At 39.6% G+C, this 24633-nt stretch overlaps 2 protein-coding genes across 2 annotated transcripts in view; both read left to right on the top strand.

Moving 5' to 3' along the window:
- ACTR2 (actin related protein 2) overlaps positions 1-23248 on the top strand; it is a 38718-nt gene extending 15470 nt beyond the window's left edge. The window contains exons 4-9 of the mRNA XM_055399679.2: positions 925-997; positions 4344-4480; positions 5742-5891; positions 9659-9804; positions 18131-18263; positions 21571-23248. Coding sequence (XP_055255654.1) covers positions 925-997; positions 4344-4480; positions 5742-5891; positions 9659-9804; positions 18131-18263; positions 21571-21741 — 810 coding nt within the window. The 3' untranslated portion in view covers positions 21742-23248. The remainder of the gene's footprint in view (positions 1-924; positions 998-4343; positions 4481-5741; positions 5892-9658; positions 9805-18130; positions 18264-21570) is intronic.
- LOC129539258 (phorbol-12-myristate-13-acetate-induced protein 1) lies at positions 5901-9651 on the top strand. Its single transcript, XM_055399680.2, has 2 exons — positions 5901-7611; positions 7680-9651. The coding sequence occupies exons 1-2, from the start codon at positions 7543-7545 to the stop codon at positions 7788-7790; spliced, it is 180 nt and encodes a 59-aa protein (XP_055255655.1). The 5' UTR covers positions 5901-7542; the 3' UTR covers positions 7791-9651.
- Positions 23249-24633: the final 1385 nt, after the last annotated feature.

Here is a 24633-nt window from a genome sequence, read left to right as displayed (position 1 = left end):
ACAGCATAGTAATTTAGAGGTTTTTTTGTTTTGTTTTGGCTATGGCATGTGGGATCTTAGTTCCCTAACCAGGGATCGTGCCCCCGGCAGTGGAAACACAGAGTTTTAACCACTGGACCACTATGGAATTCCCCAGAGTTGTAAAAATTTAGATTATATATAACTGTCATTGTGGTCAGTTGTAAAATTTCTAAATATCAGATATTCATAGTGGTAGTCTGCACTGCCAGTCAGTGAATGCTAACTGTGGATGACAGAGAAAATCCTACAGAATATTCCCAGCCAACCTGCGATACAGACAATGAGCAGCATTGTGAGCAGAGAGGATGTGAAGGAGCTCCTCCTTCCCGCAGTGGACCTCAGCACAGGTGGAGCGCAGACTCAGCAGCTGAGCAGCTTCTGGATCTGCCAGCATTCAAGAATTGTTTAGTTTTGTTTCCCTGCTGTACCATTTATTACCTGGAGGTAGAGCCACAGTCTTGCTTGGCCCAGGTTGAGGGAAAGGAATGGGAAGGTTGGCGGTTAAGTAGTTTGTATAGTTTGTCTTTGAATTAAAAGATATTTCCCTTAAGGGACATGAGAAAGTCTTGTTCAAAAACAGAACACTTTGTTTCACTCTAATCTGCCATTAGCTAAAAACTCTCAGAAATGTTTGCTTTGTAGCACTTACGAAATGCTTGGGGACTCAGTGTATATTTAAAAAAAAAAATCCGTCCTCAAAATTGGGGCTCTCTGACAGCAGGACTTTAATAGAGCCAAGAAACTGTTGAAGAGAATGGAAGATTCTTTTGGGTCCTTTGATTCTATTTTGATCAGCTAATCCACTCTGGCCATCAAGAAAGCATAGATTAATATATATATTACATTATATATGTAATGTAATTTCTAAATACTAATGTTTTCCCTTTCCTTTTGCACTGTCAGGTAATGTTTGAAACTTACCAGTTTTCTGGTGTGTATGTAGCCATCCAGGCAGTCCTGACTTTGTATGCTCAAGGTAGGTGAAGCTTAACTTTCAGTATCATTAATTCAGCAAACATTTGTTACATGTATCTTATGTCGGAGGAATTTGATTTCTCAGGAAGTGTTAAGTCCCAGAAAGCTCAGTTTTATATATTTATATTTATTCAAATATTCCACAGTTTGTCAAATAAAATATACACATTTTTCTTTACTAAACATGAAGGACTTAAGAAGAAACTTCTCAGTTTTTTTAAAAGTAAGAAGTTTCTTCTTTTTTAGGCTATTTAAGAAAATTTTTTAAGGGAAGAATGAACATGGAATCTGTCCTCAGAATTTCAAGAGTTTAAAAAAGCCAGAAAAGTTCATATAAAATTATCTTTGTCAAATACATAATAGATTAAATATAAAGGAAAAGGCAGACATTTGAGAGTACCTTCCCAACTTTTGAAGTGGATTTAATGGAGGGGACCTACTTTTACTTTGTTTTCTTGGTACTGCCATTAGTAACTGCCTCCGTATCTACTGGAAATAAAATAGTAGCCATGTAGGGAGAACTCTATCCTGATGATCTTGTGGAGAACTTAAGAGGCCATCAGATACGTGCACAGAGCCTGTTGGGCACTTAAAATGTAAAGATCCCTCAAGAACTTAGACTCTTAATGGGGAAAAGATACAGAAATTGATTTAGCATGTCAGAGAAGGTTTCTGAAGGAGGTGACAACTAAATGTCAAACCTTAGTACTTAAGTGGTGTATGACAGTACAGTCGACCCTTGAATAGTGCTAATTTGAACTGTATGACTCCACTTATATGTGGATATTTTTCCATAGTAAATACTACAGTACTACACGGTCCATAGTTGGTTGAATTGGGATGCAAAGGGCCAGCTATAAGTTATATGCAGGTTAACCCCCACATTGTTCAAAGGTCAGTTGTGTTAGGAAACAAATTTTAATATTATGGTGATCCATCTGATTCTACACATGGATGAGTAAAAATCACTCTGTCAAAATACGTACTAGGTTTTAAAACTATCTTTACTACTTCATATATATACTAAGAAAATACTTGGGGAGAATTAATTTTTTAAAGAGGCTTTATTCATTCACCAAATGTGGCATGAGCTTGGCGTTCTGTTTAGGACAGAGGATACAGCAGTCAGCTACTCAATAAGCTACATATGATCTTCTTGCCCTTTAGTCCATTATAGCCAGGCTCTGAGGAACTAGTGTTTGTCTGCATCTAGGAAATTGTGTTTCATTTTTTTAAAGTAAATTTCAGAATTTATTTTAGAAAATACTTTGGAAAAATAGATATTAAAATTTTTGAATCTAAGCTTTGAAATTGGTGATTCCATTTAGGGGGTGGAGATGGGACACTTCTGCTGAAATGAATTTTTGCTTTAATTGAATAAAATTGACCTTAACAGATATTTCTAGCAATAGTCATAAATTTATTTCTGTCCAAGGAGAAGATATCCTTTCTTAACTCCTGATGTTTAGCTGCTTTTGTTTAAACATTGAATTCTTAATTTTGAGAAGTGATACTCCAGTAATTCTAATCAAAAGAACTCTTCAGCCAAAGAGAACTCTTCACCTTGCATAAAAATAAGGTGGCTAAAAGCTACCAGTTAAATCAAAAAAGTAAGAAGCTACATTTGGAGCCAGGAAAGGTTTTTGAATAAAAGAGGTGACACAGTGATTCAAGAACGTATGTTTGACTGCATTTTGTGTACAGGATTGAGGGGAATAACTGGAATTATGGAGTCTGAGTTAGAGATTAAAATGGTCAGGGAGGGTATGAATGAAAAGTTAAGAACTAGATTGAGCTTTAAAGAATCATTCAGAATTGAAGTAGAAAGAATGAGTAATCTAGTGCTTTAGTTGATATTACTGGGAGCATTTTTGAATTAATAATACTGTGGATTCTTCTTTTTTGCAGTAGAAAGTCTCTTGTTTAAAAGAAAGCAACCTTAAGAGGCAGTGTATGATTTTTTTATGAAACTTGCAAAATCAAGCAAGGAAAAACAAATTATATGAACTTCAGTAGGAGATGGTTTGAATAAATGTGTTCAGAGATAAATTAGATGTTTTGAAGAAACATCTTTATTAAGAGAGGGAGAGTCTATTCAGGGATGGGACAGTGATAAAATAATAAGCAACTGTAGATAGTGCCTATTCTGGTTAAAAGTATGATTAGACTTAAAAACTGCTAGAAAATGTGATTTAGAAAAAATTTTTTTTCTGAATTAACTCTGGCACAAAAAGTGTTGAAACACTAACTTTCAGCCATTTGTACTTTTATATATAAATTTCATTTTATTATTTTTGTTTTTGGCCATACTGCATGGCATGTGGGATCTTAATTCCACAACCCCCTGACCAGGGATCAAACCCACGTGTCCCGTACATTGGAAGCATGCAGTCTTAACCACTGCACCATCAGGGAAGTCCCCTTTATACCGTTAAATAGCACATAATGGAAACAAAGAGACTTTCCAGGTGGTGCTAGTGGTAAAGAACCCACCTGCCAATGCAGAAGATGTAACAGATGTGAGTTCCATCCCTGAATCAGGAAGATCCCCTGGAGGAGGGCATGGCAACCCATTCCATTATTCTTGCCTGAAGAATCCCATGGACAGAGGAACCTGGTGGGCTACAGTCCATAGGATCACAGAGTCGGACACGACTGAACCGACTTAGAACACATGCACTCACAAGAAAGAAGGTGGCTTCTTTGCTGGTCTTTTATTAAAAAGTTTAACTGACACTGTCTTTCTTGATTTCTGGTGAATAATTGAAGTGATTCTTTGGCTAGTCAAGATGAATTATTCTCTTGATTTCTAGCTATTTTGTATCAACAGAAATTTTCCACACAGTGGAGTTTTGAATATACTATATGACAAAAATAATAATAAAGAACTAGATTATTTCAGCAGATTCACTATTAATTTGTGTAACATTTACCCTTCACAGTGGTTTTCATAAAAGTTATCCATGATGCTTTAGAGAATTTGACTTCAGAGGAATTCAGGGATCCAGATTAAAGTTAGGATTAAAGACCATGTTGTATTTTTCAGTCCTCAGTCTGACGGTCTGTTTCTTCCCATCACTGGGGGAGCACGTGATCAGACTAAAGATCTCACAGGAGGCATGTGAACACTGACTTCAGTGTCTGTGTGTTAGAAATAAACTGCAAAATAAGCAAATAATAAGGAAATGCTAGCTTTTAGACCATTTTGGTTGGTGATGTTTCTAATCAATTAGTAAAGAAGTCAGCATCTTTGAATATTGAAATACTTGAAGTTTGCTGGCTTTGATTTCTATTCTATTTCTATTTCTATTTGTCTTTTTGTTTACAACTTCATGATTCTTCCACAGGTTTATTAACTGGAGTCGTGGTAGACTCTGGAGATGGTGTGACTCACATTTGCCCAGTGTATGAAGGCTTTTCTCTCCCTCACCTTACCAGGAGACTGGATATTGCTGGGAGGGATATTACCAGATACCTTATCAAGGTAAGCAAAAGAGAATATCATAGAATTAGATTTTGTAAGTTTGTATATATCTACTTAAAACAAAATTGAATGTATCACCTCAGGATTCTAGTGAGTCTGCACCACCAGAGAAGTGGCACAGTACTTTATTCATATAAAAATCTGTATGAGATTCACACACATGATCTCTTGTGTACTAATGAGAGTTCATCATTATGTAATTATAATTTGCCTTTCCTGAGGAATGGGAAGAGAGGTATGTCAAAGGTGGAAGAAGACTCTTAAGACTTCCTTGAACAACTTGGGCAGCCTTTCAGCCGTAAACCAATTTATTTGTGAATGTAATGAGTGATGATATTCTTTAAAACATTGCTGGATAAGGTAGATATATAAGGCCACTCTTTGGAAGCATGTGTGGTTTTTGTAATGTGGGGAAAAAAAGATTTAGAGTATTGTCTGTACCAGAACTCTGTAGTCAGTACATTCTCTCCAGGTCAGTGGTTCTCAGTCAGGGATGATGCTACTCCTCCAGGGACACTTTGAAATGTCTAGAGACATTTTTTGGTTGTTACATCTTTGCAGGAAGGCTGCTAAACATTCTGCAATGAACAGGGCATTCCCCCACAACAAAGGATTATAAGGTCCAATATGTCACTGGTACTACTGTGGAAAGACTGTTCTGGGTTGTGTTAAGTCTTCATATTGACATTGGGTTAGCAATAAGATTGGTAATGAGAATTACAATATCATTCTAAGCCAGAATTCTATTTGAGGGTGACTGCGAAAGGATTGCCCAAGAGTTTTCTTTTGAATATAAACACGAAGATCAGAGGATTTTTAGTTTTTTATGTGAAAAGTCTAATTTGTTTATGATGTGTATTGTGTGTGTTTTTGTTTTTCCTGTCAGGTTGAATTCTCATTTTTGTTTGTCTACTTAACAAATACTATTGCCCCTCTAATATGTGTCAGACATATTTCATGATTATGGCATTGACTGAGTAAATTGCAGATTATAGGAATCCAGTGCTAAAATATTATTTATTAATAGATATTTTGCCCATTTATTATTCATTAACTGTTAATTCTGTCACTCCCTATGAAACTTTTCTGTGAAATGTAAATTCTTTTATGGTAAGTAATATTCTCCTCTCTAGTAAGAGCTAAGGTTCTGCTGTCCATTGTATTTGGTATTGATGTAACATACTTAGAGAGCTTTAATCCCTTTTGTGGACTTGAACTCACTCAGATTAATTGTGGACTTACTGCTGTCTTTTTGTACCAGCTGCTTCTGTTGAGGGGATATGCCTTCAACCATTCTGCTGATTTTGAAACAGTTCGCATGATTAAAGAAAAATTGTGTTATGTGGGATATAATATTGAGCAAGAGCAGAAACTGGCCTTAGAAACCACAGTATTGGTTGAATCTTACACAGTAAGTATATCTGGTGTATAATATATGTATGGTTTTAAAGTGGGCGACAGTGACTGTTGGTGTGTGCTTAAGGAGGTTTTCTTAGAATCCAGTACTTTGGGTTTGGGTTGTTATAATTTGTATATGTATGACATTTAATGTCTTTCTACAGTATGATACTATGATTTAGTTATTTTAATAAGGCAAGAATCATATATTGCATTTCTACTTTAGGATACAGTTAGATATGAAATGTTATTTTGAGATTCTAGTACCTGGAGTAGCATTTTTCAGCATGGGTTTCACATAATGTTATTTCTCTGAGATATTAGTAGGTATTGACAAAAATTAAAATGAAGGGTTACATTGTCAGATAAGTTTGGGAGAGAGTCAGTTTCACTTTATTAAAGGACTTCTCAGAACCTTTGATATGCTGATTTGTACATGATTATGGTATTCTTCAGCATTTCATGGGAATGGTATTCTAAGATACTGTGGAAAATGGTCATCCTGTAGGATTGCTTTAACAGTTCAGTAGTTGGCAGTCTTCCTGATTTAGTATTCTCTTAATGAGATGTTCAGAACAAATGTTAACTTGAAATTGTAACTAATGATACTTAGAACCAAGTTATAGTTTATATCAGGGGAGTTGAATTTTCAGTGTATTGCTGCCTTAAGTCTGTCCTTTTCATCTGGGTATAAAGTACTCTCATACTGTGTCTTTGATCTGCTACTGTTGTTTAGCCGCTAAGTCATATCTAACTCTTTGCGACCCCATGGATGCCTGCCAGGCTCCTCTGTCCATGCGATTTCCCAGGCAAGAATACTGGAGTGGGTTGCCATTTCCTTCTCCAGGGGATCCTCCCAACCCAGGGATTGAACCCTTGGCAGGCAGACACTTTACCACTGAGCCACCAAAACTGAAATTGAATGATAGGCAATAAAAGCAAGTATTCTTCCACCATTTAATTCATATAAACAGAGCATATCACAAATATGTACCAAATAGTCACTTTAAAAATAATTTAAAATTTTTATAAGTTATATGTTTCATTTCAGAAGATACTGATCCAAATACTCAATAAATCAATACTTTGCAACTCAGTCATCTACAGATTTGCCCTGGGGATTCTTTCCTGAGGCCTTCTTGATAGTTCCCCTAGATTTATAATTTATTGTCTACCTGACTTTGGAAGAAAGTGTCATGAGGCAGAGGATGAGGGAACTAGAAATATTTTATCTCTTCCCTCCTTTCTCAGAATTTGAGGCAGGTTACCAAAGTATTTGTGACAAATCGGGAACTGATGAAGAGGGAAGATAGTGGACAAATAGAGGATAGGATAAGGTTTGGTGCAGAGAAATTGGGAGGCGTACAGTTTTAACATTTCTGAGAGGTAAGTAGTTCCTAGAGTAGGTGGCCCTGGGCTGGCCTCCAACCAGAGCTTTGAGAAAAGCCTCATTGTCCAGGTACAGACGTTTAATGCTAATGATAGTCTGCCAAATGAAGTTTTTCCATATATCTTGGGTGATTTCATGTGGTTTTTAAAGTCACTGGATGGAGAGCTGCGAGGTCCCCGCAGGCGCGCGGTTCGCTCTATTCGGCTCCTGCAGACCGGCGGTGCTCGAGTTGCATCCCTGAGTTGCCCGGGTCTGCCGGCGGCCGTCTGCAGAGATGCCTGGAAGAAGGGCTCGCAGGAGCGCCCAGCCGAGCCCCGCGCGGGTCCCGGCAGAAGCGGGAACAGCGCTTGATGCCATCACGGTTCTTCTGCAAAGGACGGATGGAGGATTATGGAAGCCCGAAAGGATCAGCGAGATCCTGAAGTTGAGTGTGCCATTCAGTTGAGGAGAATTGGAGACAAACTGAATTTCCGGCAGAAACTTGTGAATCTGATATCCAAACTCCTCCGCTCAGGAACTTAAGAAGATTTCGAATGAGGAGACTCCTTTCAAAGGAAGATTCCCCAGTAGGTGCAAATTTCATCAGTTAGAGGAGAGACTGCCTTGTAATGGAGAAGAGTGTGAAGGAACTCTCAGTTGCTTTTGAATGCTCTTGGAAACGAAGATGGATACATCACACATGAATTTCTGTTGGAGGTTTGCCAGAAGTTGTTGTTTGGGATTTGAGAACATTAAAAATCCACTTTGTTTATTTTAAAACAAGAATGGAGGAGCTTTGAACATAGGGAATCAATTCTTTATACATTTTGGTTTTGTTTAGAGACTTGTTCTAGTATTTTTGCTGAAGGTTGCTAACCAGTGTAAGAGGAGCTGACAGATGATTATAGACTAAGGCCAGGGGCTGAGAAGCAGAATATACTGTTTCTACTTCTGGGTGACAACGCCAGGACAATGTGTAATCTTTGGTTTATATATATTATTTTGTTAAGAGTAAAATTTTTTTTTTGAGAACAACAACAAAATAAAGTCACTGGATGGTTGTGTTTATTTTGTTAAGGGTAAATTTTTTTAAGAAAAGAAATTTGATAAAATTTATTAAAAGATAATTCTGGAGTTTTTGAAAGATGTGATTGCGCTGCACATACTGTATACAGTTAGATCAAGCATGGAGGAAATGTCTTTAAGAACTTGCTTTGAGATACTTTGTCATGTTGGAAAGTGAGTTTGGGAATCTAAATATAGTTTTTATAATTATGTTATTTTAAACTGATATGCTGTTAGAAATGTTAATGTAAAACTGATTCTGGTCTGTCATATAGAAATGTATCAAATGCCAGTATATACCAACATGCTTGTTACTTAGGTCAATTCTATGAATTGTGAGGGAGTTTTTGTTTAACATTTCTCATTTAATTAAACATAAAATGATGTAACTTAAGGGTTTTCTGCACAGGGTCATATGATAGTGGTATCTTACCAGTTCCTTAAATCTTACTTTCTTAAAATTGTATGTATCTATTTAAAAATTTAATAGGACCTAGTAAGTAGGATGGAGAAGGCAATGGCACCCCCACTCCAGTACTCTTGCCTGGAAAATCCCATGGACGGAGGAGCCTGGTAGGCTGCAGTCCATGGGGTCACGAAGAGTCAGACACAACTGAGCAACTTCACTTTCACTTTTCACTTTCACACATTGGAGAAGGAAATGGCAGCCCATTCCAGTGTTCTTGCCTGGAGAATCCCAGGGACGGCAGAGCCTGGTGGGCTGCCCTTTATGGGGTCACACAGAGTCGGACACGACTGAAGTGACTTAGCAGCAGTAGCAGCAGTAAGTAGGATACTAAAAAATAGGTTAGCGTCCTTAAGCTTTTTTGATCATGAGATTTTCCTTGGATTAAATGGTTTGATAGAAGTTTCACATGTGATGTAAAGTGTTTGATAGCAAAAGAAATTATGAAATGGTGAAAGAAATTTAAAATTTTTAATTGAATGTGTCTGTGCTACATGGTAAAAATCTCCGTAAACTCAAAAATGTGTTAAAATGATAAAGAGAAACAGCGTTGACTCCAGCAAAAGTCCAGTTGCTGTGGGTGATCAGCGCTACCTGTTGTGCTCACTTGCACACACTGGTAGACACCACACATTTGTGTGTTGGTGACTCCTTCAAGAAATTCCTGTTATTTGGGGTCAGGACATATCATTTCAAAAGCAGAACAGAGCATGATAATAAAAACAACTATTTTAATGTATTTTACTTTTTTTTTAAAAAAATGTATTTTGGGAGAAATATATTGCTAATGATTTTGGTTATAAAACAGGCGTACTAGCATCTAAAGAACACTGGGAACTTTTTAATCTTTTGCTGATACCTGATTGTTCTTGGTCTCTAGCTCCCAGATGGCCGCATTATCAAAGTCGGGGGAGAGAGGTTTGAAGCACCGGAAGCTCTGTTTCAGCCTCACTTGATCAATGTCGAGGGAGTAGGTGTTGCTGAATTGCTTTTTAACACAATCCAGGCGGCTGACATTGATACCAGGTACTTTAGAAATGGTTCTTTCAAAGTTGCCTATCAGAAATAGATGGAATATAAATAGCTAGAGTGACCAAGTTATCTATTGTCTCACCCAAGTTTTTGATTGGATGACACTGTTTGTTGAATAACATGTATCATTGTGTCTCAGATGCCCATTTAAACGTATTTTGAAATAGTTTCAACGTTGCAAGTTGCCAGAATAGAACGGAGAACTCCTGTACACTTCCTAGTTTTCCGTTTTACTGATTTCAGCATTCTAGCTAGGTGTCTGGTGCTCCCCCTTTCTCTCTCCTGTTCTTGAGTCATTTGAGAACAGGTTGAATATGTAAGTCCTCTTTACTCCTTAATATTTACATTGTATTTCTTAGGAATGAGGCTGTTCTCTTATAGCTGCAGTGCAGTTACAGCGTTCAGGGGGTTGATTGCTGATGTACTTTTATCTCCCATCCACATTTCAGTTTCGTTCTCTGTCTCAGTAATGTCTTTTATATGGATTTTCTTTTCTCTGGTAAAGGGTCAGAACTAAGAGCACACGTTGTGTTTAGTTGTCATGTCTCTTAGTTACCTTTTATCTGTTATAACCCCTCAGTCTTTCATGACATTGGTATTTTTGCAGACTACAATTTGGGTTTGAATGTTTTCTCATGATTAAAGTTAGATTGTGCATTTTTGGCTGGAACACTACTTAAGTGATGTATCCTTCTGAGGTTATCACATCCAGAAGTGATATCAGTTTGCTCCTATTTGGTGATATTAGTGTTAAGCTGTTAGTGAAGTTTCCTGTTTTCGCCATTGTTTCAGTTCAGTTCAGTCCCTCAGTTGTGTCTGACTCTTTGCGACCCCATGGACTGCAGCAAGCCAGGCTTCCCTGTCCATCACCAGCTTCCGGAGTTTACTCAAACTCATGTCCATTGAGTCGGTGATGCCATACAACTGTCTCATGTTCTGTCGTCCCCTTCTCCTCCCGCCTTCAGTCTTTCCCAGCATCAGGGTCTTTTCAAATGAGTCAGTTCTTCGCATCAGATGGCCAAAGTATTGGAGTTTCAACTTCAACATCAGTCCTTTCAGTGAACATTCAGGACTGATTTCCTTTAGGATGGACTAGTTGGACCTCCTTGCAGTGCAACAGACTCTCAAGAGTCTTCTCCAGCACCACAGTTCAAAAGCATCAATTCTTCCGTACTCAGCTTTCTTTATAGTCCAGCTCTCACATCCATACATGACTACTGGAAAAACCATAGCCTTGACTAGATGGACCTTTGTTGGCAAAGCAATGTCACTGCTTTTTAATATGCTGTCTAGGTTGGTCATAACTTTTCTTCCAAGAAGTAAGCGTCTTTTTATTTCATAGCATCTGCACAGTCACCGTCTGCAGTGATTTTGGAGCCCCCCTAAAAAAAGTCTGTCACTGTTTCCCTATCTATTTGCCATGAAGTTATGGAACTGGATGCCATGATCTTAGTTTTCTGAATGTTGAGCTTTAAGCCAACTTTTTCACTCTCCTCTTTCCCTTTCATCAAGAGGCTCTTTAGTTCTTCTTCACTTTCTGCCATAAGGGTGGTGTCATCTGCATACCTGAGGTTATTGATATTTCTCCCGGCAATCTTGATTCCAGCTTGTGCTTCCTCCAGCCCACTGTTTCTCATGATGTACTCTGCATATAAGATAAATAAGCAGGGTGACAGTATACACCCTTGATGTACTCCTTTTCCTATTTGGAACCAGTCTGTTGTTCCATGTCCAGTTTTAACTGTTGCTTCCTGACTTGCCTGCAGATTTCTCAGGAGGCAGGTCAGGTGGTCTGGTATTCCCATCTCTTGAAGAATTTTCCACAGTTTATTGTGATCCACACAGTCAAAGACTTTGGCATAGTCAATAAAACAGAAATAGATGTTCTTCTGGAACTCCTGCTTTTTTGATGATCCAGCGGATGCTGGCAATTTGATCTCTGCTTCCTCTGTTTTTTCTAAACCAGCTTGAACATCTGGAAGTTCATGGTTTGCATATTCTTGAAGCCTGGCTTGGAGAATTTTCAGCATTACTTTGCTAGCGTGTGAAATGAGTGCAGTTGTGCGGTAGTTTGAGCATTCTTTGGCATTGCCTTTCTTAGGAATTGGAATGAAAAATGACCTTTTCCAGTCCTGTGGCCATTGCTGAGTTTTCCAAATTTGCTGGCGTATTGAGTGCAGCACTTTCACAGCATCATCTTTTAGGATTTGAAATAGCTCAACTGGAATTCCATCACCTCCACTAGCTTTGTTCGTAGTGATACTTCCTACGGCCCACTTGACTTCACATTCCAGGATGTCTGGCTCTAGGTGAGTGATCACAACATCGTGATTATCTGGGTCATGAAGATCTTTTTTGTACAGTGCTTCTGTGTATTCTTGCCACCTCTTCTTAATATCTTCTCTTCTGTTAGGTCCATACCATTTCTGTCCTTTATTGAGCCCATCTTTGCATGCAGTGTTCCCTTGGTATCTCTAATTTTCTTGAAGAGATCTCTAGTCTTTCCCATTCTGTTATTTTCCTCTATTTCTTTGCACTGGTCACTGAGGAAGGCTTTCTTATCTCTCCTTGCTGTTCTTTGGAACTCTGCATTCAAATGGTATATCTTTCTTTTTCTCCTTAGCTTTTCGCTTCTCTTCTTTTTACAGCTATTTGTAAGGCTTCCTCAGAGAGCCATTTTGCTTTTTTGCATTTCTTTTTCTTGGGGATGATCTTGCTCCCTGTCTCCTGTATAATGTCATGAACCTCCATCCATAGTTCATCAGGCACCTTGTCCATAAGATCTAGTCCCTTAAATCTATTTCTCACTTCTACTGTACAATGGTTAGGGATTTGATTAAGGTCATACCGGAATGGTCTAGTGGTTTTCCCTACTTTCTTCAATTTAAGTCTGAATTTGGCAATAAGGAGTTCATGATCTGAACCACAGTCAGCTCCCGGTCTTGTTTTTGCTGACTGTATAGAGCTTCTCCATCTTTGGCTACAAAGAATATAATCAGTCTGATTTTGGTGTTGACAGTCTGGTGATGTCCATGTGTAGAGTCTTCTCTTGTGTTGTTGGAAAAGGGTTTTTGCGTAAGACCAGTGCATTCTCTTGGCAGAACTCTATTAGCCTTTGCCCTGCTTCATTTTGTACTCCAAGTTCAAATTTGCCTGTTACTCCAGTTTCTTGACTTCCTACTTTTGCAATCCAGTCCCCTATAATGAAAAGGACATCTTTTTTGGGTGTTAATTCTAGAAGGTCTTGTAGGTCTTCATAGAACCGTTCAACTTCTTCAGCAGTACTGGTCGGGGCATAGACTTGGATTTTCGTGATATTGAATGATTTGCCTTGGAAATGAAGAAATCATTCTGTCATCTTTGAGACTGTATCCAAGTACTGCATTTCGAACTTTCTTGTTGACTATGATGGCTACGCCATTTCTACTAAGGGATTCCTGCCCACAGTAGTAGATATAATGGTCATCTGAGTTAAATTCACCCATTCCAGTCCATTTTAGTTCCCTGATTCCTAAAATGTTGACGTGCACTCTTGCCATCTCCTGTTTGACCACTGCGAATTTGCCTTGATTCATTGACCTAACATTCCAGGTTCCTATGCAGTATTGCTCTTTACAGCATCGGATTTTGATTCCATCACCAGTCACATCTACAACTGGGTGTTGTTTTTGCTTTGTCTCTGTCTCTTCATTCTTTCTGAAGTTATTTCTCCACTGATCTCCAGTAGCATTTTGGGCACCTACCAACCTGGGGAGTTCATCTTTCAGTGTCCCATCTTTTTGCCTTTTCATACTGTTCATGGTGTTCTCAAGGCAGGAATACTGAAGTGGTTTACCATTCCCTTACCCAGTGGACCACATTTTGTCAGAACTCTCCACCATGACCCTTCTGTCTTGGGTGGCCCTACGTGGCATGGCTCACAGTTTCATTGAATTAGACAAGGCTGTGGTGCATGTGATTAGATTGGTTAGTTTTCTGTGATTGTGGTTTTCAGTTGCCCTCTAATGGAAAAGGATAAGAGGCTTATGAAAGCTTCCTGATGGGATAGACTGACTGAGGGGGATACTGCATCTTGTTCTGAAGGCAGGGCCATGCTCAGTAAATCTTTAATCCAATTTTCTGTTGATGGGTGGAGCTGTGTTCCCTCCCTGCTTTTTACCTGGGGATCAGTCCTGGGTGTTCATTGGAAGGACTGATGCTAAAGCTGAAACTGCAATACTTTGTCCACCTCATGGGACGAGTTGACTCACTGGAAAAGACTGATGCTGGGAAAGGTTGGGGGCGGGAGGAGAAGGGGACGACAGAGAATGAGATGGCTGGATGGCATCACCGACTCTGTGGACATGAGTTTGAGTGAACTCCGGGAGTCGGTGATGGACAGGGAGGCCTGATTCATGGGGTCGTGGAGAGTTGGACACGACTGAGTGACTGAACTGAACTGAACTGAAACTGTGGTGGAAGTGAAGATAATGGTGACCTCCCTCAAAAGATCCCATGCATGTACTGCTAACAGTCCGAGTCCTAAACCCGGCAGCAGGCCACCACCAGCCCACGCCTTCACTGGAGGCTCCTGGACACCCATAGGCAAGTCTGCTGTGGGGTCACTGTTCCTTTCTCCTGGGTTCTGGTGCACAAGGTTCTGTTGTGCCCTCCAAGAGTCTATTTCCCAGCCATATGTAAGTTCTGGCAGCTTTACGGTGGGTTTAATGGCGACCTCCTCCAAGAGGGCGTATGCCTTACCCACACCCGGAGCCCCTGTCCCTGTGGCAGACCACCGCCGACCTGTGCCTCCATAGGAGACACTCAAACACAGTTCTGTCTCAGTCTCTGTGGGGTCCCTGGGGTACACACAAGGTTTGTTTGAGCCCTCTGAGCATCCTCTCCATCCATTGTATAGGTTTTCTTTTTTTTTTCCTGATTTATAAGTAATTTGTGGGAAAGTACTTTCAGTAGTGTCCAGCTCTCTGCAACCCCAGGGACTGTAGCCTGCCAAGCTCCTCTGTCCATGGAATTCTCTAGGCAAGAATACTGGAGTGGTAGCCATCCTCTTCTCCAAGAGATCTCCCCAACCCAGTGAATGAACCGGAGTCTCCTGCATTGCAGGCAGATTCTTTACCGTCTGAGCCACTAGACAAGCCCGAAAATACTTTTGAGACCTTGTAAATCTCCTGTTCTTCATCAGTTTCTGACTTCCACCCCTTTTATCATCAATTGATGATTTTTCTAATTCTGTCATTCCTTCGGTATTTATTGGTTGGCATTCTCGCGTAAGGAACTGCCTTTCCTTCTCCCTTGTTTTTGTTAATTATCAGTATGGACCTGTGATTTTCTTCAGTGGATGGTAACTTTTTTCTCTCTGCCTTGTTTCGTTTTGGTGCTGAGTTGTTCCTTATTTGGCCCCTGAGCCCCTTCAGGCAGGCTTCTGTGTCCTTTGTTGTTGTTCGGTCTCTAAGCCATGTCAGACTCTCTGGGGCCCCATGGACTGCAGCCCCCGCCAGGCTCCTCTGTTGGTGGGATTCTCCAGGCGAGAACGTTGGAGCGGGTTGTTTCCTTCTCCAGGGGCTCTTCTTTGCACCCTCACCTGTTTTGCGCACGGTCTGTTTCATTCTGTTTTGTGGCACAGGATAGTCCCAGCTCATCTTTAATTTCGGTTTAAGAGGCTGTCAGAACTATACAAAGAAAGGACACTCACTCAGAGGTGTTACTCTCCCCACCCGTGGTCTTTCCCCTTAGTGCTACTCCCTCTATTTCTTATTTTCTTACACAAGAGGGAGCATCCTGTAAATACTCTTTGGAACTTTGTTTTTTTCTCTTAGTATATCCTAAGCAGTCTTATACCACTTTCTGTGTGTTGCTGTTGTTCTTTTGTCCATTGTGTACATATAATGGCTTCTTCAGTGAATCCTGGTTGTCTAGGTAGGGTCCAGTATTTATGCTGACAGATAATGCTGCAATTAACAACCTTGCGCACACTGTATCTTTGTATTGTTGGGATATATGTCCTGAAAAAAATGCCTGAGCGGGGAATAGTTGGGTCAGAAGGCAAATGCGTGTGGTTTTGTTATTGCTCAATTCCCTTCTGTAAAGGTTGTACCCTTTCTCCTTCCTTCAGTCATGTCTGAGGACACTACAGCTGTTCACAGAGTTTGTCAGCATTTTCCTTGCATGTCAGTCTAATGAGTGAGAAACGATGTCTCAATGTAATTTTAACTTGCATTTCTCTTAAGATTGAAGTTGCATATATTTTCCTATGCGTTGTGTGCTAAGTCGCTTCAGTTGGACTTCAGTCCAGTCCAACTCTTTGCAGCCGTTTGGACTGGAGCCCCTCCGACTCCTCTGTCCATTGGGATTCGCCAGGCAAAAATACTGGAATGGGTTATCATGGCCTCCTCCAGGGGGTCTTCCCAACCTAGGGATTGAACCCAAGTCTCTTATGTCTCCTGCATTGGCAGGCAGGTTCTTTACCACTGGAGCCAACTGGAAAGCCCTATGGACCATTTTTATATCTCTTCTTGGTGAATTATATGTTCGTGGCTTTTGCCTGTTATTTGTAAAATTTTTGTAATTTTTTTTTTCCTCTCAATTTTTAAAGAAGTTCTTTTTATTTGAGCTCTGTGATCCATTTGCAGATGTTTTGTAATTTTTCATTTGTCTCTTCAGGTGTTTCTGGCCACACAAAATTTTGGTTTTATTTAGTTATATAAGAAGATTTATAATCTTCTATTGCAGCCTTGAGTTTGAGTCACAGAAAGCTCTCCTCTTCACCCAAGTTGAGAAAGTCACTCAGAAACATTTTGTTAAGCACGTGTTTGCTTACTTCTTTATTTAATCCTAATGAAATAACCACCTAATTTTTGTGGGAGGCTGGGGAACAGGACAATGATGGTAATTAGTAAAATTAATTAAAATTAAATTGTTCTAAGCAGTTGGCTTAGAACAAGCTTTAAATCTAATGGAAGATGATCAGAAGTCTCTAATCTAGACTTCATAATTATGATAAGTTCTCATAGTGGGGATTGGGTAGATGCTTTTGTCCTGGGATGTAGTGATCATTAATAGCAAGATTATGTATAACAGTGCATACCTGTCGGTGGTGATTGACGTTTTGGTGATGCTGAAGCATTGGAGTCAGCTTCAGTACCCTTTCCGCATGGATAGCACTGGAAAGTCGCAGCCCTCAGGTTTTGCTCTGCGTGTTCAGTGTATTGAAAGCATACATGTAAATGCTCATGGGCATATGCCACATGTAGCTATACTTCAGCTGCTTAGTTTATGTTACATTCATGCATGCATCTGCAATTAAATACAATACAGAACTTCTAGAAGCTAGAATTACAATAGCCTGAGCCCTTGAGAAACTGAAAGGAAGTAAAACCTGGAAGTGAGTTTGAATGAAGCCAGAATGGATACAGCTTAGCTCCTGAGCTTTACTAAAAAAGCTCCTCCGACCCTCACTTAGATTGTACTGTTAATACTTTTACTCCATATGCTCTTATTTTAGATTTGATTATCTGGTATCATGACCAACAGCATATTTAAGGAAGAAAGAGAGGACTGCTATTAGAAGCAAGCACATCAATCTAACCAAAAATATTAGCCAGCGGCCTCAAAGCAGAGGAACAAAAGGGAAAACTACAAAAAGCAAATGGAAAAATGCAAAAGCTAGAAGTGGAGTCATGGTGGAATATGGTTTATTATAGTAGACAACCACATCTAAGTGGCTCCATGGAAGCACTATTACAGCACAGCCCAAATACCACTCCTTTGTAATGTGAACTAGTCATTATTAAGACTTAGTTACATTTGCAAGAAAATGTGTTATGTGTTTTAGGAGTATTGTCATCAAAATGATAATATTTTATATATAAAGAGTTTATTGTCTGTTTATAGTAGTAATAGCAAGCATTCAATGGCAAGCCACTCCAGTACTCTTGCCTAGAAAATCCCATGGATGGAGGAGCCTGGTAGGCTGCAGTCCATGGGATCGCTATGAGTCGGACACAACTGAGCAACTTCACTTTCACTTTTCACTTTCACACATTGGAGAAGGAAATGGCAACCCACTCCAGTGTTCTTGCCTGGAGAATCCCAGGGACAGGGGAGCCTGGTAGGCTGCCGTCTATGGGGTCGCACAGAGTCGGACACGACTGAAGTGACTTAGCAGCAGCAGCAGCAGCAAGCATTCAACCCTGCGGTTTACATGTTGAGTTTTATTTAATTCTCCCAGCAGCCACCTGAGGCTAATGTAAATAAAAGCAACCCTTGAGATACTGTTTTCCTAATCTGAAACCCCTAATGAATACCTATTGTGTCTTCCTAGATCTGAGTTCTATAAGCACATTGTGCTTTCTGGAGGGTCTACTATGTACCCTGGTCTGCCATCCCGGTTGGAACGAGAGCTTAAACAGCTTTACTTAGAACGAGTATTGAAGGGTGATGTGGAAAAACTTTCTGTAAGTATCACTCAGTACTCCAATGGTTAACATGCTGTTAAAACCCTGTAAAATAGCTTGTGAATCTTGACAACCACCAGAGGGAGCAAGAAGTCTTCCTAAACAAATGTCTAATGCAGTCTAGTGCAGCCCTGAAGAAGTAGGAAGAAGTAAATGATTCAAGATGAGCTCTGTCTCAGCGGTCCCAGTGCCAGCTCACCTTTCTACTCAGTGAACTGAGGCAGCTGGGTCCAGTGACAAATGTTTTGGTTCATCTGTAACAAATAGCCTGGAACCAGGATGCCTGTATGTGGGTGGGAAGAACCTACTGTACTGTGGAGAGAGGCCTGTTGGGTTTTTTTTTTTTTTTTTTTTAATATGTCATCAACGTTCGGTGCTACTCTTGGACTGTTCTGTATTTCTGATTTAAAATTATTTTCTGGCCGTTTCTTGCATCTGTCTTTTATCTCCCCGATCAGATAGTCTCCAGTTCTTTTGCATCCGTGTCAACAATCATAGCTCTTAAAACAGACTTTAAATGATAGTCGTTGATACATAGAGTGGAAAGAAATTTTTAAACTAGGGTGTAACAGTCGATGGTTATTTGACATTGATTTTTCTCTACAAACCCTGGGCTGTGTGGAGTACACTGTACAGACTAGGTGCTCAACTAGGAGTAGTCTAATTCTGAGTTAATCTCTGAGGTTCACATGTACACCCGTGGTGGAGTCAGGCAAAACCACTACAATATTGTAAAGTAATTAGCCTCCAATTAAAATAAATAAATTTTTATTTAAAAAAAGAAAAGCAGTATAAAATAAAACATTTTGTTTAAAAAAAATATCGCCAACTTTCATCAGTTGTTTTAGATAATGAAATTGCATCTTACAGAGGGCTTTATATATTGGAGACACTATATTACATCTTTCATTTGTGACTCAAATTATTGAAATTAAATTTAATGTATGGACTCATACATTAAACAGATTGAAAGACTTAAAGGAGGCATGTTGTCTAAGTACTTCACTCATCTGTCTGATTTTATTGAGTTATACATATAATTTAAAATCAGTCTTAGGTGATTATTCAGCAGATAGTTCTTGAACTCCTTCTATGTGCCAAACACTTGTCTAGGTGCTGGGAGAAACAAAACAGTGGTGAACAAAACTAAAAATCTCTGCTTTTAGTCTGTGAATAATACTTTGGTTAGTGATAAGCACTATGAGGAAAAGTCAGGTTAGGGGCTCAAAAGTGATAGAGACTGGGGGAGATGGTGTGCTCCTTCATGTAGAGTGGTCAGAGAAGGAGCCCAGTGAGATAACCTTTGAACCAAGACTGAAGGGAATGAGGAGCCTGACTCTCTTGGGGGAAGAATCTTCCAGGCAGTAACAGTCCTGAGTGTGTAGGAGTGGCTGGAGCAGAGTAAGCAAGGGAGGGGACTGGGAGGTGAGCGCAGAAAGGTAGTCAGGGGACTTCCCTGGCGATCCAGTAGTTGAGACTCCACACTTCCACTGCAGGGGGTGTGGGTTTGAGCCCTGGTGGGGGAACTAATCCCACATGCCACATGGTACCACCAAAAAAAGAGGAAGGTAGTCAGGATGCAAGTCTTGTTCAGCCGTGGTAAAGATTTTGGCTTTCCTTCTATTGAGATAGAAAGTCTTGGGAGGATCTTGAGCAGAGAAGGTAGTATCTGATTTGTTTAAAGGATCATTAAGTCTGATGTGGTGAGGAAGGGGAGGAGGAAAGGATGGGTGAAGAGTCTCTCAGAGGAGGGACGAGCTGGTGGATGTTTGTAAAATAAATGAGGAGGTGTGAAGTGGTGTCTTAGAGAGTGGAAGAGAGAAGAGAAATGTCATGGGGTTGCTGAGCATCTCTTAGGGGCTCAGTTGAGGTAAAGCTTAAAGTGGATATTGAGTTTTTCTCACCCCGCGCTCAGTTACTTGAGGGCAGGGGCAGAGCAGAGAGCTGATCACCTGAAATGGGGTTCTGCCACGCAGGGCAGAGCAGGACAGGGTCACTGAGGATGATGTCAGGACATGGTGGAGAGAGTGCGCACACGCCACAGAGCAGGTCTGAGGAGAATTCCTCCTCGTGGGGCTCTGTAGACACCAGGGGCCCAGAGAGTGGTGGTTGGAATGGCCCAGAGGGGCGAGTTTCTGAGGGTCTCTGGAATGGCAGTAGTGAGAAACAGCAGCCCATTGCAAAAACTGCAGGGTCAGTGGTGTCCTCAAGGGCTAGCCAGGTTTCCCCAGGAGCAGGGTAGCCAGAACACAGCTTCAGACCAGACCTGGCTGTTTTACTAATGAAGTTTTTGGGAACATGGCCAAGCGGACTCTCTTGTCACCTAATATGTTACCTGTTGTCATACACTGTCTCTGGCTGCCTTTAGCTATTGCCAGAGTAGACCCCGCAGAGCTTCAAGTATTTACCCTCTGATCCCTGTAGAAAAAGTTTGCTGACCTCTGCCTAAGAGTGAAAAAGTAACTAGAACAGTTAGAACAGTAGGTTAGCCTCAGAATTAATGAGTAAACAGGTGTTTTTCTATGTCGTATATTATGACAGATCCTACAGTTCATGTATGTGACATAAAGACAGTTAAGATGACATAGTTATTTTGAGTCTTTTTGCACGATTTGTGACTTTGTAAATAAAACTTCATTTTAAGGTTTCCCTTTCATGTGTTGACTTACCGTACAGAAGGAGTTCTCTCCTTGTTAGACAGCTAAGAGTGGCTACAGAGTGTAAAGCTTTTCCTGCTTGTCTTTAAATTTGCTTACTGTGTTCATTTTTTCCAACATCTTCATAATTTATCTTGACCATATTTGGCCTTGTTTATTCAAACATTCGTTTGAATTTGAGATGAAAGTGAGCTTTGCTAATGAGAACTTAAATCTTACTTTGTTGCCTGGGACTATGATCATAAGGGCATTAGACCTTGAAGAAAGGAGAAGTCCTCTTATCCCAACTCTTCACTTGATAGCTGGCTGGATGATTTGCCCATCAGTGAGACACCTGTCACAGTCAGGGCTCTGGTACTTGGGCTTTTAGTAGGGTGACCGTGGAATTCATTGTTCATATCAGGATGCTTTTGAGAGTGACAAGGGGTGCAGTTAACAATGGGGCCACCGGTGTAAGTAGGGAGTGTTCTAAACACACTGGGATGGACTTGCGATCTTCTGACTGAGTTGGACAAGTTACACAAGGTCTCTCTCTACTTCACATGTATACATCACAGGACCTTTGTGAGAATTTAAGAAAAAATCATTTTCGTAAGATAGAAAACACCATGCACCTGTGACATTTTACTGTCTCCTCTTTTTTCCTTTAGAAATTCAAGATCCGCATTGAAGACCCCCCCCGCAGGAAGCACATGGTTTTCCTGGGAGGTGCAGTTTTAGCAGACATCATGAAGGACAAAGACAACTTCTGGATGACCCGACAGGAATACCAAGAAAAGGGTGTTCGTGTGCTGGAGAAACTCGGGGTGACGGTTCGATAAACTGTGAAGCTGGTTCCCATCACGCCCTACTATGCTTTCTTTTTTTCCATTACTGCCAATCTTTGAACTCATTCAACTTCAGGACCTGGAAGAGGCCTGTCTGTCTGTGCCCTTTGACTGGAAAGGTCAGGTTTTATTCTAGTGTCTTGCGGAAGTTGTGTTAAATTTGTGTTAATGTGGGTAAATCTGACTGTTTAATTCTACCACTTCCCTGCGAACACAGGGAGAGGGCAAGGGTCCTGTCTGCTGCTTTGTTTCTTCTAAGTAGGCGTTTAGATCATTCCTGTAGGCTTCCTATTTTCACTTTACTGCTCTAATGCTGCTAGTTTTAGTCTTTAGCACACTAGGTGGTATGCCTTTATTAGCATAAGAAAAAAACTTTAACAGGAGCTTTTACATATTACTGGGGTGGGGGTGGTCAGGACTGGGTGGGCGGCTGCTGAACCCTTTGTGGAGTTTCCTCTGTAGTGTGGTGCTTTCTACAGTTACTGCTGCAGCTCTAAGTACCTTAAAGCTTCTGGTATTAACATTTTAGGGAAATGGTAGGCCCAGAACTAAACTGTTTGGGTGGGTTTTTGTGTGGAGGACAGGGGTAGTCTTTTGATATTCATTTTTTTATTTTTGAGCTTTTCTGCTCTAGGGTACGGGAGATGAACTTTATTTACAATACTTTGATTTGGCAGGTTTTCTTCCACTTTTGGTCTGCTTGGAACTGTTTCCATATGGTGTAAAAAGCAGGGTCGTGTCCCATTATTATGTGGTTTGGGGATTTTTTTATTTGTTTTTTAAAATTAACCTTGTCAGCTGGGATTAGATTCCCTAGAATCTATCAGTGGAAAAGTAACATTGAAAAAATGCTTTTGGAAATTCAAATTTCAGACAAAAAGTGCTTAAGAGCTGGTATTTTTTCTAAGTGCTTCTTTTTATACCAGAAGCATTAAGGTAACCCAGTGCCAAGTACCATTCTTGAAAAATTCTTTTATATAACCGACCAGTGCTTATTTAATAAAAACAAGTAGATACATATAAATAATTACTGGCAGTAGGTTATAATTATTGGGTTAAAAATAACATTGAAATATGGGACTCTCTGCCAGTTAGGTAATTTTCACTAATTTTTTTTTTGTTGGTATGTTTTGATTTAAAACCTGGAAGTGGAGTAAAATATGACTATTTTAAATGTTGGCCCCCCAAAATCAAGATTTAAGTATGTATTTGTACTGAAAAAACTAATCATAACTACTAAATCTTAGCCATCTTAGGCTTGAAAGAAAAGTTGTTGGTATTTTGTAAATGTTAGCAGACTTTCCTGTCAGAAAATTATATTTATGAATCCTGTCGTTATTGCTTGGTATTTGAAAAAAAATATCAAATAGTACCCAGACTTGAATTCCTTCTAAATTGAAAAATAAAGTAATGAGAGGTTGTATCACTTCTGTTAATATTATGTATTTTTTGTCTCTTTTACCTCAATTTGAACAAATAAAAGAAGTTTGCCTGCATGCTGGACATGCTTCAGTACACGTGAATAAGCCTATGAATAATGTCTGTAAGATTTTAGGGACGTGGGTGTCAGAGTCTCTTTGGAATTCTAAAATGTTCCTGAATTATGTACTTACCAATCCCCCGAGACTGAATACTGAGTTGTTAAAGGACATAAATGGAGAACTGGTATCTACCATTTGTTTATTTCAGGTAAATGGGTTGACTCCTGACCTTTGATCATGATTTTAAAATATAGAAAACAACAAAGAATGGAATAGACTCTTAAATAAAACAATGAAGACATTTGTTCCTTGAATGTAGAATTTGGTTTTAATTTTGTAATTTTGTTATCAAACATGACAGTTAAAATGTATTAATATATAGAGTGTAATTTTTAAATTACATTTTAAAATTTTCCTATTCTAAGGTGAAATAATGCATTTAGTATAGTGATTTGGGGGTGGGGTGGGGAGGTATCATTAATTGGCGTTGTCAGGTATGAGCCCTTCAGAAATGAAAATGTTTTCTGTTTTAAAAGAGATGTGATTTATAGCTCTTGAAAACCATTGTCACTTAAATTCCCAATGATGTTTAAAATTCTTTTCTTTTAAAATTAGAATTGCCAATGCCTTGACCTTCGAGAAGAGTTTCTTTGAAATAAGTCCTACATTTGAACTTTTTTCCTTAAAATGGTATTGGATGTTAACTTTTACATAGTTCTGAGCACTGTCACCAATATCTGGAAGGTATTTTGAGAGATCAATGCAAAGTCAAACATTCTGATTTTAACATAAATACACTTCTTTTTTGATTGAGGGAAAGAATCACATTTTTCAAAGTACAGTTGAATTTTATCTTTGTTTTTCCTCTCAATAGTATTTCTCTTTGGTTTCATTTTCTTATTTTTATTCATATTTTCATTTTCGCTAACACAGGACAGATTGACAACTTTATGCTAGTTGTTAGGCCAGGTTCAGTTCACTGTCAAATTATTTGACAAAAAAAGAATTTACCTTTTGGTATGTTCTTTATTTCTTAAATGATTTTAAATGCATAAGAAAAAAACAGAGTAAGAGCACGTCACAGTTAAAACTCTATTAGAGACATTTTTCCCTTTAGGAGACTGTTTTGTCTCCTGGAAGATTTAAGGAGGCTTTGTCAGTGTTAGAAATCCTTGAGAGACCTATATGAACAGATGAAAATTTATTAAGCCAACCCTTTCTTACTTTTATACTAGCCTTTGAGGAGTAGATGCAGGTATTTTTGTTTTTCGTTCTCCATGAACTTGAATGCTAGAATCTCATGGCTCCCCTTCACTGCCAGAATTCCCAGGACATCCTCTGGTGTCTCATATGCAGTCTCTTCTTGGTCACCTAAATTGTCACGTGACCGCTCTCTCCGTGTCAC

The sequence above is a fragment of the Moschus berezovskii genome, chromosome 11 (genome assembly GCF_049115385.1).
Source record: "Moschus berezovskii isolate FMDL1 chromosome 11, NW_MosBer_1.0, whole genome shotgun sequence".
In the NCBI taxonomy this organism is placed as follows: Eukaryota; Metazoa; Chordata; class Mammalia; order Artiodactyla; family Moschidae; genus Moschus; species Moschus berezovskii.
Note: the sequence above shows the minus strand (reverse complement) of the source record. Positions and strands in the feature narration are given on the sequence as shown.